The sequence below is a fragment of the Suncus etruscus genome, chromosome 3 (genome assembly GCF_024139225.1).
Source record: "Suncus etruscus isolate mSunEtr1 chromosome 3, mSunEtr1.pri.cur, whole genome shotgun sequence".
In the NCBI taxonomy this organism is placed as follows: domain Eukaryota; kingdom Metazoa; phylum Chordata; class Mammalia; order Eulipotyphla; family Soricidae; genus Suncus; species Suncus etruscus.
The window spans coordinates 2,217,501-2,233,300 of NC_064850.1; the positions used below are offsets into that span (position 1 = coordinate 2,217,501).

Sequence of the window (15,800 nt, forward strand, 5' to 3'; positions counted from 1 at the left end):
CACCCTTTTAAGGGCCGAAGCAATAGTACAGCGGTAAGGCGTTTGCCTTGCATGCAGCCAACACAGGACAGACCCTGGTTCGAATCCCAGCACCCCATATGGCCTCCTGGCATATGGATATGGCATATCTTGAGCCTGCCAGGAGCGACTTCTGAGTGCAGAGCCAGGAGTAACCCCTGAACATCTCCAGGTGTGACCCAAAAATCAAAAACAAAACAAAACAAACAAACAAAAAAAAGATGACACCCTTTTGCTTCCCCCCCCCCCCCCGGAATAGAGAAATGATTCTGCAATAATGCAAGTAAAAGTATAGCTGACCCCTGACAAAAATGAGACAGCTTGCTATAGCGTGTCAGTATCTGTCTTTTCCTCCCAACAAATCAACATTATATGTGAACCTCCTCACTACATTCCTTTGCGGTACCATATTTTTCGCTCTCTAACACGCACCTGACCATAAAACACACATTGTTTTTAGGCGCTCTCCTGCCCTGTACGCAGGCTTCAGCTCCAGGTGGCCTTGCTTTTCTTTACCCACTCCCCTTTGAAAGTTTACTTAATGAAAAGTTTAAAACAGTTGGAATACTTTATTTTGGTAAACAACTCCATGACTCACCTGGATTTCTATTCAAGGTTTCATCAGGCACCAAGGTGAGCAAGTCTCCATCATCATTCCTTGCAGTTTTTTGAGTTTTTTTCTTGGCTTTATTATCTCTGAGATTATGCGTATTAATTCTTGCCTCCCTTTTCTTTAACTCCATCTGGACCTGGAAATGATCAGTTGTGAAGAGTTTATGTTTGCACCAAGAGAATTTTCCACTTGAATAGGTCAACAGATCAACTGCTTTGCAAGTTGTGTCTATTTATGAACATCTGTGACTCTCTCACCAGAATGTGGGTTTCTTTTTAATTTTCCTATTATGAAGTATGAAAAATTTATGCACAGGCTTGTTGGAAGCAAGATCATAGTCTCCACAGAATGTGGCCTGAATATGACATGGGCCTTTATAGACATTTTCTGTAGTTTACAAGAACACACTTTCTGTTACTCTCTGTAGTCTAGCATGTCTGTAAGTGGAGAGGTAGTGAGTGCAGGCTTACTGACTAAACTGAGGAGACCGGAACAAGATTGATCATTAAGAAGACATCACCGGAGAGGTTTGATATGAGAGATTGTTCTTATATGAAACTTTAATGATGTGAACTATGGAGGAATTACCTAAGAATCAAAACAATGACCAACTCATCCCTCTCCATTTTACCAGTTTACTTAATTCTATTTTCTGCCTGGAACCAGAGTGTTATAGGAGCTATGAGAGGCACGTAGACACAAGCATGCAGAGACACAGAAAAAGACTTGAGACCCTGCTCCACCTTTGAGAGAACTGAAAACAGAGAACATTCAAAAGAATCCATAGCAGAAGGTTTCTGGCTGATTCTCCCAGTGCCAATAGTACTAGAACTCAACTTTGGTGATTATATTTAAAATGCTAAGTAAAGATCCGAGATAAATACTTAATGATATTCATGTGGCAATAGTGAGTATGTGGAGTAGATTCAGTAAATGTGACAGTTTTTCTCGTAGTCACCTCTTGTCTTTTACGGTTCATTTCCAGCATCTGCATCTTATGTAAATATTGTCTTTTCCCAGAAGTATACATTGGAATTTGCATCTTCTTCTCCAGGCCCTGTTATAAAAAGTGACATATATGCTTTGTTTTAATGTGAGCACACGATTTGTTAATTGAAACATATAGTTTTGCTTTAAAACATATAATGTGTTATTGACTCTGAGATCCACAACTTGAAATCTTTTTTCTGGTACAGAGGGAGATGATCTTCATAATTGATCGAGATTGCCCATGAGAACAAAGATTGCAATTCCTTATTAAGTTATTTATGTAGCTACCTTATATGTGATCTAGGTTGTTTATTTGTTTGTTTGTTTTTTGCTTGTTTCTTTTGGGTCACACCCAATTATGCTCAGGGCCTACTTCTTGCTCTACATTCAGGAATCACTCCTAGCATTGCTTGGGGGGACTATATAGGATGCCAGGGATTAAACTTGGGTGGACCATTTGCAAGGCAAATGTCCTACCCATTATACTATCTCTCTGGTCCTGTAATATTGTTTTTAAGGTTTCTGTAGAGTTTTGAAGTTCCTGAATGAAAATTCTTTGCTCCATCCTACTTTAAAAAGCTATTGCTTTTTTGTTGTTGAAATACTGACTACTATCTTACTTGAAATACACCCAGGTTAGAATGTTTAACCAGAATTTGAGTTATTGATGTGACTTTATTTCCCTGCCCCTTCAGCCATTGACTACTTGTCTGGCGAGGATATTAGAGGGGGGATACATTGCGTATAATTATAACCTATTTTACTAGAGTATAGCCTTTACATATCAAAATATGCTTTGCTATATTTATATGGTTTAGGAAGGATTTGAAGTTGATGTGTGTGTGTGTGTGTGTGTGTGTGTGTGTGTGTGTGTGTGTGTGAATTTGAGGATCTATTCCCGGAGCATCATGAGATGCAGTGGCAAAGACTAGTAATTGAGGTTACTGAAATGATGAAATCTCGTCACTTATTTGTCACAAGTAAGAAGAGGATGTGGCATCTCTGTGGACTGTAATTTTTAGGTGATGCAACCCTTAGGGAGAAGGTCCACCTTTCAAGCACTGTTATTATTATAAACATGTTTTTAAGGATCTGAAAGTTTATGGATATCTTTATAGATCAGACAACACACTGTGTCATATATGGGCTCCAAAGTGAAACATAAATGTTCAAATTTACTATGACATATGCTTTATTTCTATTGAAGGGACTTTACTCCGGAGAGTGTGACTAGCTTATAAAAGGAAAAATCTCTAGAGATAACCCCTTCCTATGATTACATTTTGGCAGTGTCGTGATAAATAAAATCAGGAAAAGTCTCTACATGTGTCTCTTTGAAACTGTGAGTGAGGGCTGGAGTGGTAGCACAGTGGTAGGGTGTTTGCCTTGCACGTGGCTGACCCAAAATGAATGTGGGTTTGACCCCCGACATTCCATATGATCTCCTGATAAACATAAATGTTCAAATTTACTATGACATATGCTTTATTTCTATTGAAGGGACTTTACTCCGGAGAGTGTGACTAGCTTATAAAAGGAAAAATCTCTAGAGATAACCCCTTCCTATGATTACATTTTGGCAGTGTCGTGATAAATAAAATCAGGAAAAGTCTCTACATGTGTCTCTTTGAAACTGTGAGTGAGGGCTGGAGTGGTAGCACAGTGGTAGGGTGTTTGCCTTGCACGTGGCTGACCCAAAATGAATGTGGGTTTGACCCCCGACATTCCATATGATCTCCTGAGCTAGGAGCGATTTCTGAGTGCAGAGCCAAGAGTAACCCCTGAGTGCTGCCAGGTGTGGCCCCCCAAACAAAACAAAACGACAACAAAAGAAAACTGTGAGTGAAGGTGGAAATAGGAGGTAGATTTGCCCAGTGGTGAATGATGGTGGCTTTCATGCAGCTATGAAAGAACATTATATCTTTCATCAGTCCATATCTTTCATTAGTTTCCAGATCATCAGTGTCCACAAAAATCTTGTCTATACCTCCCTGTTTTCATCAGAAAACATCCTTGAGAGGCAAGGGTAATTGCTAGGTAGAGGCAGATCCCAGAAAGAAAAGATAACTTTGGAAAGTTCAAACGTTGAATGATCTAATAGTTTTACTTGTCTCTTAAGTCTTCTACGCAGAGTATATAAGAAGGCCCACACACCCCAGTCCCATGCAGTCACTCTCCCCACCCCATCCCACTTTTCCACCTCCTCTGATCATTGCTACAATTTACCTTCGCTCTCTCATCTTCTTGTTGGCTCAGGTATCTTCCAGAAGTAATTGTGTGTGGCAGGTCAATGGGCTCGAGCTTCTAGAAGTCCAAGATGAGATGAGATGATGGCATGAGATGATGAGACAGGCATTAAACTCTCTCTACATTTTGCAAAAGCAGCACTTAGACCTGAGAGCTCGCAGGAAAGACAATTTAAAGTGTATTATAGTCATTTTAGTGTATAAGGCTTTTCAGCCTATCTGCATCTATCCTATTCCACTGCTGACAGCGAAGTATTGATCTAAATATTGGTTAGAAAGTAAAAAGACTACAACCCCCTTGTTTGGTGTCTGCATTAAAGAATCATCTCCAAAGTTTTATCTATCAGACAGTAAAGGTTTTATGTTATTACAGATGAAAGAAGTACCAATAAGTCACTTAATTTCATTCATTCTTTAACTACTGTATTTTTAGTACCATAAGACACACTTTTTCCCTCTCCCAAAAGAGCATCTTATGGAGCAAATGCTGCCTGAAGCTGAAGCCTGAGAGCAGGGGAGGAGAGCATCGAAAAACTGTGTGCATCTTATGATCAGTATGTCTTATAGGGCAAAAAATAAGGCGCTCCACCGAGCTCTTTTTGTCTTTAGGGACATGTCCTACTTTTAAGACCTCAAGAGTAGCTCCCTCAGCCTCCTCAGTGATATTCACCAGTGCTTATGAGGCACTTTACAGTGAAAATAAAATGTGCTCACAAATCTTAGACAGATTTTCTAGCAAGACATGGTTTTGTGAGGAGATCATGTTGGAGTTTTAAGGGATCAACAGGAGTAGAAAGTCATTGTTGAAGTTGTGGACTTGGCTTCAGTCTCACTTGCCCCAGATTTAAAGTCCTAGAAGTTGGAGGTCTGGAAAGTTCTGAGAGGCTTTTTTTTCTTCTTTTGAGCTTGACAATATAATGAAGTATCTTCAGAATATCACAGTTTATTTATTTACTCACTAAGTCCTCACTGAGTGACTGTACATGCCAGGCAAAGGGTGTGGTGGTTCACATGAGGATTGTGTGTCCCTCATGGAGTTAATAGTCTATGGAGAAAAAAAAATCTAATTTTGCTTATATCACTGATTGATTAATAATAAAAAACTGTGACCGGTGATTTGAAGAAAAAGTCTAGAGGGCAGCATTAGGATAATATATAAATGAAGGTCTCCACTTCAGATATGGATTGTTACAAGTCGAATCATATTTCCCTCACCCCAGCCATTTGTTCTTAGCCCCAATTCCCTTAGAGTGTGACTTAATTTGGAAATTCGGTCCTTGCAGAGACCATCAGTTAAAGGTGGACCCTCAATTCAATATGCCTTTTGTCCTCCTAAAATGAGAATTTTGGGCATAGACATATACACCATGTGAAGATAAAAATAGAGATTGGGGTGATGCTAACAAGTCAAAGAACACTACAGGGGATGGAGCGGTAGCACAGCCGCAGGGCATTTGCCTTGCACGTGGCCATCCTGGGCTGGACCTGGGCACAATTCCTGGCATCCCATATGCTCTCCAGAGCCTGCCAGGAGCGATTTCTGAGTGCAGAGCCAGGAATAATTTCTGAGTGCAGAGCCAGGAGTAACCTCTGAGCACCACTGGGTGTGGCCCAATAACCCATCAATCAATTAATCAATAATAAATGAACTTAATAAACAGAACTGGGCCGGAGAGCAGAGCAGTAATGTGTTTGCCTTGCACGCAGCTGACCTAGAACAGATGGTGGTTCGAATCCCGGCATTCCATATGGTCCTCCAGGCCTGACTGGAGTGTTTTCTGAGCCCAGAGCCAGGAGGAACCCCAGAATGCTGCAGGGTGTGACCCAAAAACGAAAAAAGAGAACACTACAGATTGCCAGAAAATCAAAAGAGGGAGGGCATGAACAGGATCTTTTTTAGAGCCCTCAGAAGGCACCAACCTTAACTACATGTTTAATTCAGACTTCAGATTTCCAACATTAGCACTACAGTCGTGAGCAGACAGACTCTTCCCAGACTTGTAGCTTCCAGACTGTTTCGTTTTAATAAAAAAAAAAATGAAGTCATATAATTTTGTTATACTTGGTTGGACAGGAAACTATTATGCTAAGTGAAATAAGTCAGAAGGAGAGAGACACAGAATAGTCTAACTCATCTGTGGGATTTAAGAAAAACAAAGATAGTATGTTAATAATACCAAGAGACAATAGAGATGAGGGCTGGAAGGACCAGATCATGCTATGAATCTCACCACAAAGAATGGTGAGTGCAGTTAGAGAAATAACTACACCATGACAATGACAATGGTAGTGAGTGAGAGAAATAGAATGCCTGCCTCAAAGACAGGCAGAGGGTGGGGGTGGAGGGAGATGGGGGCCATTAGTAGTGGGAAGGTTGCACTGGTGAATGGGGGTGTTCTTTTCTATAACTAAACCCCAACTATGAACATGTTTGTAATCATGGTGCTTAAAAATATACTATAAAATAAATGAGTTTCTGTGACTTACAATACTGTGAATAATAATTTCTCATGCATATAATGCCAGCATACACCCATCGCCAGTGTACCCACCTCCCTCCACCAAGAACCCCAAGTCTCCTCCCTTCTGCTTTCATCCTCTCAACTCTGTTGTATGGCTCAGTCTTCCATTATGTTGTCTTTGGACCATTGTATTAGCTTGCTGTGTATCTTTACATTCCACATAAACGAGATCATTCTGATCCCTTTCTGACTGAATTCACTCAGTGTGATAGTCTCTCATTGCATCACATTGCTGAAAATTGGATGAATTTTACTCTTTCTTAGAGCTGCATAGTAATGTTAAGACAATATCTTTGTTATTTTGATCTATCCAATCTGCTACAGTGGTTTCAGTTGTTCTCAAAAACATATTAAGAAAGAAGGAAAGGGGAAAAAGTCCAAGAAAGTTTCCTAAGGAAATCAATTTTCTGCTGAAGTTACAGTTGAGAGTGTTTAATGTCTGAAACATTCCAACTGAAGGGAAAATATTAAAAAATACCATAATGTACTGAAGATATTATAAGAGGTGATTAGTACTAATAAAATATAGGTTTATCTAAATATCTGTAGAACATAAAGATGCATTGAGGACACAGGGGACTTCAGTTGCTTCTTTAGAATTGTAAGGACAATGAGAGGTTGGAGCGATAACACACAGGCAGGGCATTTGCTTTGCATGTGGCTGATTCAGGTTTGATCCCTGGTCCCCTGAGCCTGCCAGGATTGATTTCCAAGTGCAGAGCCAGGAGTAACTCCTGAGTGCCACTGGGTGTGGTCCAAAATAAAAAAAGAAGAAGAAAATAAAAAACTTTAATCACAATGGAACTGAGGAGGACAGAGACCCACGCATTTGTGGAAGCAGAATCTACCATGACTGAAAGGAGCCTTTGAGTGAGAAGAGGATGAGAAATGTTTCTGCCATCCCCTGAATTTGTTTCCGTTTTTTTCTCCCCTGGTGATTACGTCCTTATGCTTTGCCCCCTCTGCCATCCATCATGCTCAGAGGAACAGCATTTTATGTCTTCAGTCCTCATCTGAACGCTGTAGATAATTACAATGATTCCACATTTCAGAGAGATTAATCACTTGTTCAGGATTGTGGAGTCAACAACAAAATGGTGACTTTAGAATTCAAACTCAGATCTGGCCAGCTCTGAATCCCATGATCTTTCCTCCACTACCTGTTTCTAAATCTGATTCATTGTCAGTATACCCTGGAAATTGTTTGGTAATTGAGATTCAACATGCCTAGGCTATGTCATAGGAACATATGTGCAACCACAGAGAGGATTATCTAATGTATAGAGAATCAAAATTAAAGTGTCACTAATATAACATTTTTATCGTTGTATGTCCTATTGATTATATTTATTGTATAACTACATATGGTATCTGCCATATGCCATAATAATATAATAGCATAGTATATCAAATATTAATATATATAACATATACTTACATATAATATATAAAACATATATATTATATATAAGCATATGGTATATATAAATATCTATATTAGATTATATCTAAATCTATATAATATGTGCTATATTTATATATACAAATATATATAAGATATACTAAAACAGTATTATATATAACAATTTAAGTTTTAGCGCAAATTTGTTTATTTTTGTGTGTGTGTTTTGGGTTACATCTGATAATTATGCTCAGGGCTTATTCCCAACTCCATGTTCAGGGATCACTCCAGGTGGGACTCAGGGGACCATTTGGGGTAATAAAGAGTGAACTCAGGTATACTGCTTCAAGAAAAGTATACACTACTCACCCACATAGTATCTCTCCAGCCCCAGAAAATTTAGTTTTGTTTTGTTTTTGTTTTTGTTTTTGTTTTTTTATTTTTGGGCCACACCCGGCGGAGCTCAGGGGTTACTCCTGGCTATCTGTTCAGAAATAGCTCCTGGCAGGCACGGGGGACCATATGGGACTCCGGGACTCGAACCAACCACCTTAGGTTCTGGATCGGCTGCTTGCAAGGCCAACACTGCTGTGCTATTTCTCCCACCCCGCAAATTTAGTTTTTTAGTCACAGAAAAATTGACCTGAAACTAGAACTGCAGTTCCTCTTTACACTCTAGCCCATACATACATTAGCTCCCCATTATCTATATCCTGCACCAGAGTGGATGCCATCCACGACCACATGGGTATAATTAACTTTGGGTATTCTTTTGGGTATTCTAATTCTCCAAAGTCTATTAGGATTCTACTGTTGTTATTCAGTCTATAGATTTTTGTTTTGTTTTGGGGTCACACCTGGTGTTGTAGAGGGGTTACTTCTGGCTCTGCACTCAGAAATTGCTCCTGGCAGGCTCGGAGGACCATATGGGTTGCTGGGATTTGAACCACCATTCATCCTGTGTTGACTGCATGCAAGGCAAATACCCTATTGCTGTGCTATTGCTCCAGCCCCCAGTCTATAGATTTTTGAGAAATTACAATAACATGGATCCACCAATATAACACAATGCAGAATATGCTTTAAAATTTCTTTCTACCAAGCTAGTGAGGTAGCTGAAAAGATTAGGGGGGCATATCTTGCATGCCTAGGCTCCATTTCCAGCACCATGGGGAGGAGCACTGAGCACCTCTGGAGAGTGACCTCTGAACATAGCCTTGGGTAAAGCTCTCAGAACTGCTTAATGGGACCTCAAAACAAACAAAAATGTTCTTTGTTTATTTTGGGGCCAGACCTGGCAATACTCAGGGATTACTCCTGGCTCTGCACTCAGGAATCATTCATCCTGGTAGTGCTTGAAAGGGCCATATGGGATCTAAAGAATGAACCTAGCTGGATGCATGCAAGGCAAGTGCCCTACCTACTCTACTATTGCTCTGTAAAACATAATTATTTTTCCCAGTTTTCTTATTCATCATTTTCTCTCCCTACCATAGATTTATTTTGGAGGAGGGGAACATCCGATGGTTATTCCCAACTCTGCTCAGAAATCGCATCTAGCAGGCTTGGGGGAACCTTCTTATGGCATGCCAGGAATCAAACCTGTGTCCATCCCAGGTTGGCTGCAGGCAAGGCAAACACCCTACCACTGTGCTATCATTCCAGCCCCATTCCCTACCATAGATTTTATTACTGTTTCCATAGTTTTGTCTTTTCTGGAATGTAAGTCAATTTAGAATAATGTCTTTTTAGAATTTAGCCTTTTTAGAATGGTTTCCTTCACTTACTAATTAATATATGCATTAGATTCTGACTCCAGGTCTCTTCATTGCTTAATCATTTCTTATTAACACAAATATTTTGTATATGCATGCACAATGTTTCCCCATTCATCTCTGGATGATATCTTGCTGACATCCAAGTTTTAGGAACTTGAAGAAAGCTGTCATAAATATCCAGGGTTAAGCTTTTGTATAGACATAAGTTTTCAATTAATTTTGGGTAAATACCACGAGTCACAAGCGCTGAATCCTATGGTAAAAAGATATTTAGTTTTGGCTTTATTTGTTTTGAAGCCATACCCAGCAGTGCTCCGGGCTTAGTCCTGGCTCTGCTCCCAGGGGTCACTCTTGGTGGGGCTCTTGGGGACAATGTGTCATGCCAGGGATTGAATTTTGGATTAACTGACCGTGTGCAAGGCAAGTGCCCTGCCCGCTGTATTATGTCTTCAATCCCAGAGGACATTTAAGTTTTCAGAAATTGCCAAATACTTCCAAAGTGACAAAACTATTTTATATTCTCACCAATCAAATGAGAATTCTGATATTGTATATTCTTATCTGCTTTTGGTGTTTTTATTGTTTTGGATATAATTTTGTAAATGCATAGTGATGTCTCACTGCTGCTTTAATTTACGATTTCTTAAAGATCATGACAACATATTTTCATGAGATTCTATGTCTTCTTATATATTTTGACATTGTATTTAATAACATAGATGTTTTATATTCTTTTATAAAATTTACTTAGCCACACCAGGTGGTACTTAGTGCTTACTTTTGACTCTGCACTCAGGATTCACTGTTGGTGATGCTCAGGGGATCATATTCGGTTCTGGGGATCAAACTCTGGAGACCTCACACAAGATCAGCCTCTTATCCACTATACTAACTCTTCAATCACAGAGCTATGTCTAATTTAAAGACATTCAACTTCTATCAATTGTTTCTTTATTATTGTTGTTTGGGTTTTGGTTTTTGGGCCACACCTGGTGGCACTCAGGGGTTACTCCTGACTCTGTGCTCAGAGATTACTCCTGGCAGACCCAGGGAACTATATGGGATGGTGGGGATAGAACCCAGGTCAGCCACATGCAAAGAAAATGCCCTACTGCAGTGCTACTGGTCTGGTCTCAATTGTTTCCTTAAAGTATACATTTCAAAACTTTTTGGGGATACTTTCCTTTTCTTTGTAAGCTAATAAGGAACCACATTAATATGGATAGTAGATAAATCTTTAATAATATTTAATTAATTATAAGAACCATATAACAATTAATCTTTAATTAATAACAATAGTGACATTAATACACAATATTATTCATGAATAACAATTCATTTTATTTATTTATTTTTTAAAAATATGGAACGCTTCACGAATTTGCGTGTCATCCTTGCACAGGGGCCATGCTAATCTTCTCTGTATCGTTTCAATTTTAGTATATGTGCTGCCGAAGCGAGCACAACAATTAACAATCTTTAATGCCTATTACTTAATAGGCAGAGAGATAGTACGAAGGTTATGTTTCCTGCCTTGAATGTGACTGATCCCTATTTGATCTCTTACACCATCATCTGGTCCACCGGACATCATCGGGTATAACCCTGGAAGCCCCCAAACAGTGCCCAAGTGGTCCCAGTACTCCTTGGCACTACAGAGCTTGCAGGGCTAGTAACCTTGTCACCTGGCACCACATCCTCAATCCCTCAAGTTGAACTTGTGAACTAGTTGCCCACGGTTCATCAGGGAGGCAGTGAGCATTGCTCAGGAAACCATCTCCTCCCACCTCCAACTCCCCAAATATGCCACTGATGATTTGTTGCATTATTCAAAAATTGAGGATGAAGACACTAATATTTTCAAATATTTAAAATAATATCCCCATACCTTTTTATGGTTTGTTTTTGAGTCATACCCGGCAGTGCTTGGAAGGTATTCTTGAGTTGGTATTCAGGGGGATCAGACAGTATCAGAGATTAAATGTAGGTTCCCTTCTGAAAAACAATATATGCTTCGGCCCTTTCAATTATTTCCTCAGCCATTCCCATAACTTCTTAGGCCATTTTTTTCACTTGAAAGTATGAATATATTTTTCTGTTTTCATTCTCATTTTATTTAAATGTACAGTTCTCATAAGAATCAAATAATGAATGTCTTCAAGTAGTCTCCCTTGAAATAAAGAACTGCACTATTTCTTCAGAAAAAGCACTAGGTGGCAGCAGCTAACATTTTAACTAGAATTCCTTTATTAATTGCACTAGGACACAGAACCATCAAAAAAACAAGTTATTGGAAAACTGATTTCTCTAAACAAGAGTCCAATAAAATTGCCTCAGAATTCTAGACTCATATTAGTGCTCCTGTTCCACATGTCAGATGTGAGATGACCCACATCATCATCTTCAGAGAGAATATAATGAAAAAATTAATTATATCATTTTCATTTATATTTATTATTATTATTATTATTATTATTATTAGTTTTTGGGTCATACCCACTGGCGCTCAGGGTTACTCCTAGCCCTGTGCTCAAAATCGCTCCTGGCAGGCTCAGGGGATCATATGGAATGCCGGGATTCGAACCACCGTCCATCCTGGATTGACTGCTTGCAAGGCAAACGCCCTACCGCTGTGCTATCTCTCCAGCCCCTTCATTTTATATTATTAAAAACCACATTGTCCAGGAAATTTTAGAGTAATTTATCTTCTCAAATGAAAAAAAATGATCAGGATAATGAGATGAAATGGATGTTAGAAGATTCAGGAAAGATCACATGCAGCAGAAATTGTTGAAAATGGTCTGTGCAACAACCCGAGTTAGTTGTTTCTGTTTCTTAGCAGGAAGGGACCGGGGCACAGGAGCAATTCAAAGCAACTGTAAAATTGTGTTTGACACCATTACCTCAGAGTGCATCCTTCAAGATTCTGAGAATAAGCTAAAGGTATCCAGCCTTACAATTGGAATTATGCGGCTAAGCAAAAACTCCTGGTTAAAGCATTGCAATAATTTCACCTTTCAATAGCATTCAGTGGACATTAATACCAGTAAGATGTAGGGTCAATCTTTAATACAGGATAAATATTGCTACAAGAAGAAAACAGTCCAGAAAAGAATAGTTGAAATGAAGCTCACCCATATGACATTTAGAGTTCCTGATAGCTCTGAGTTATTTCTGTGACTTAAAGGGGATCTAAAAATGTTCCTTATAAGATAGGAAATGAGAAGCAGACTCACATCTTGAAATTAGGGATTGAAAGGTTCCTCCAGTCTCTAAACGGTATGAGAGAGATACGTCACATAAAACAAAAGTTTTATTTTCCAGGCATTATCAAAAAGTTGAATATGAGTAAGTAAAAAACACTAAATTCAAAAGCTTAGATGAACTACTTTCTAGAAAATACGAATGAGAAAGATTGAGTAAGAAATATTACTTTAGGCCAGGAAGGTGGCACTAGAGGTAAGGTGCCTGCCTTGCAAGCGCTAGTGTAGGATGGACCACAGTTCGATCTCCTGGAGTCCCATATGGTCCCCCCAAGCCAGGGGACTTGAGCGCATAGCCAGGAGTAACCCCTGAGCATTACAGGGTGTGGCCCAAAAACCAAAAAAAAAAAAAAAAAAAAAAAAAAGAAATATTACTTTAATCAACCTAAGAGCTCATTTGTAGGAAAATATTTCAGTTACTTAACTATTTCACTCTTCCAAAAGTAAAGGTGGCCAGATTGATTTGCAGGGTTTTATTCAAACTCGATAAACAGATAACAACTGTGATATATAAAATACTTTTTTTCAGAGAACTGAAAAAAAGAGTGGTAATTAACTCATTTTATAATATTAGTATCACAGAGACAGCAAAACTAGAACTAGACAGTGTAGGAATAACATAAAACAGTTCCACCTGTGAAAATAAGATACAAAACTCTAAACATCAATTTAGCAATGAATTTATAGATGTCTCTTATGTCCAAGTAAGATTTATGCCAGGACTGCAAAATAAGCCAACATCATAAAATCTATAAGTGCAATATATCATATCAAGAGGTTAAAAAGACAATCATAAGCTTCTTTTAATAGATGTAGACCAATAAAACTGAGGATTTAATGTTCAGTCCTAAAAATAACAGTACAACAGAAATAAAGAACCCCTCCCCCACAAAAGGGGGAGAAAATGCTCTGAATTGAATAACTAGCATCACGGAAGCTATCTTCTATTTGCTGTTCCAGATTTATTTTATGTATTTCTCTACCATGTTTTCTCTTGGTAAGGATGAATCATTTTTTCTGTATAGTGCTTTCCCTTGGGTAAACAGTCAGGATTCATGGTAGATCTAGAGAAGAAAGACAATGAAATCAAGATGTTTGTTCTTCTCTGCAAGGTTGTACAGATTTCACTGTACCTCACTATTTCTCTCTACCGGATTGTCCCACATTTCAGAGTTTTCTTCCCTCCTAGTTCCCTAAGCTGTCTTTGGTGGTTATTTGAAATGTCCTCTGGTTTAGAAGTCCCATTAATCTCTGGATAGGTCAGAGATGCCAATTATGTTAGTATTCCACTTTGCAAGGGAAATCCTAGCTAGCACAAATATGAACATGAGTTGAGAAAAGGCATTTTGATTTATAGGAGAGATATTTTGCATAAAGGTTCTAGGAGACTACAAATAATTTGAGTCACAGATATATTTGAATAAAATTTTAGAATATAGCATTCAATACATAAAAATCAAAAGCTTTCTTATTCACCAACACAAACTATTATGAAAATTAAATGGGGGAGGATACCTCATCTATTATAAGGTAGGAAAAAACCCATAGAATGATTTGATAGGGGCTGGAGAGATAGTATAATAATAAATGTATTTGCCTGGCACATGGCCAACTCTGTGATTCCTGACACCACATGTTGGGCCCCAAGCAATGCCAGGAGAGATCCCTGAGCACAGAGTCAAAATTAAACTCTGAGCTCTACTGGATGTGGCTCCAGTCCCCCCCCCCCCCTCCCCCGCTCCCACTCCGCCAGGACATTTGGCTGGTTGATTTTATTTGTCATTTTCTATAAGCTCATGGTTCCCAATGATTTAAACACAAATATAAGTGTTGCTGGGAAATGGTTTTCTAATGTGGTTATAGTCTACAACAAACTGACTTCAAGTAAAGGAGATTATTTTATTTTATTTTTTACATTTTTTGAAGATGATAACTTTATTGATCACTCGTTCTGTGCTTTTACAATTATTTCGCATCATTTGGATGAACCCAATTCAATCAGCTTAAAGGCCTGAAGAACAAATCTTAGAAATTCAGTGGGAATTCTTCTTGTGAATAATAACTTAGCTGATGCTTCACAGTTGCAGCTTCCTGATGTTCTGCTCTGTGAATTTTAGACTAGTTTTTAATTTATATTTTCTTCCACAGGGAAAGAAAACCCTGTTTCCCTGGTTTAACCCTGATAGAGTTGGATATTAGAATGAATACTAGAATTATTTAGAAAAGAATATTAACAAATAGTAAATTCTTATGGGTAAATATTAAAACACTACTGAAAGAACTTGATAAAATTCTAGTATATTATGTTGTCTGTTGTTCAGAAGACAATATTAGAAACACATTGTTGACCAGAAATCAATTTTATCCCAATTAACCCATGAATGTTTTAGAATAAGGCTATTAATAAGGGTTCTTGTAGACTTAAGGAGACTCAAGTTTCATTTTCAGCAAAAATAACTCACATAAATAACAAAGATAACTCTGAAGAAGAAAACTAGAAAAACTAAAAAAACTGATATATAATAAGACTTAGAAGGCTCATAGTTAAGACTGTATAGATTTCCTGTGGAAATATATAAATAGACTGAATTGAAAGAGGGAAGGACTATGAAGAAATAAGATGAAAGGTTAATATTTTGAATTATTATCAAGAGGTGGTTAATTGCATAGGATTTTGGGTTAATAGATTAGCCAAAGTGGGGTGAAACAATTATACTACAACTTTACACCTGCTTAAAGATACATTTCAGATGAGTTAAGGCTTAATATGTTAGTTAACTATTATGAATTTTAGAAATAAATAAAAATAGTTTTGTGACCTTAAAAAATCATAAATTCCTTAGTCCAAATATAAGAAATAAAAAATATAAAGAAAACTATGACATTAAAAGGCAAAATCTTTATGTACAAACATACACACAATAAAGTCAAACTATGGTGGAGAAAAGACATTCACAACAAACATAAC

At 38.2% G+C, this 15,800-nt stretch overlaps 1 protein-coding gene and 1 non-coding gene across 2 annotated transcripts in view; both read right to left on the minus strand.

Annotated features, from left to right (window-relative positions):
• CCDC198 (coiled-coil domain containing 198) overlaps positions 1 to 15,800 on the minus strand; it is a 31,983-nt gene that overhangs the window by 9,239 nt on the left and 6,944 nt on the right. Inside the window, exons 3-5 of the mRNA XM_049770244.1 lie at positions 3,848 to 3,925; positions 1,590 to 1,688; positions 617 to 767 (exon numbers count right to left, since the gene is read on the minus strand). Of these exons, the coding sequence (XP_049626201.1) occupies positions 617 to 767; positions 1,590 to 1,688; positions 3,848 to 3,925 (328 nt within the window). The remainder of the gene's footprint in view (positions 1 to 616; positions 768 to 1,589; positions 1,689 to 3,847; positions 3,926 to 15,800) is intronic.
• LOC126005539 (U6 spliceosomal RNA) lies at positions 10,927 to 11,033 on the minus strand. The gene has a single exon (XR_007494589.1). It is a non-coding gene; the product is annotated as a U6 spliceosomal RNA (small nuclear RNA).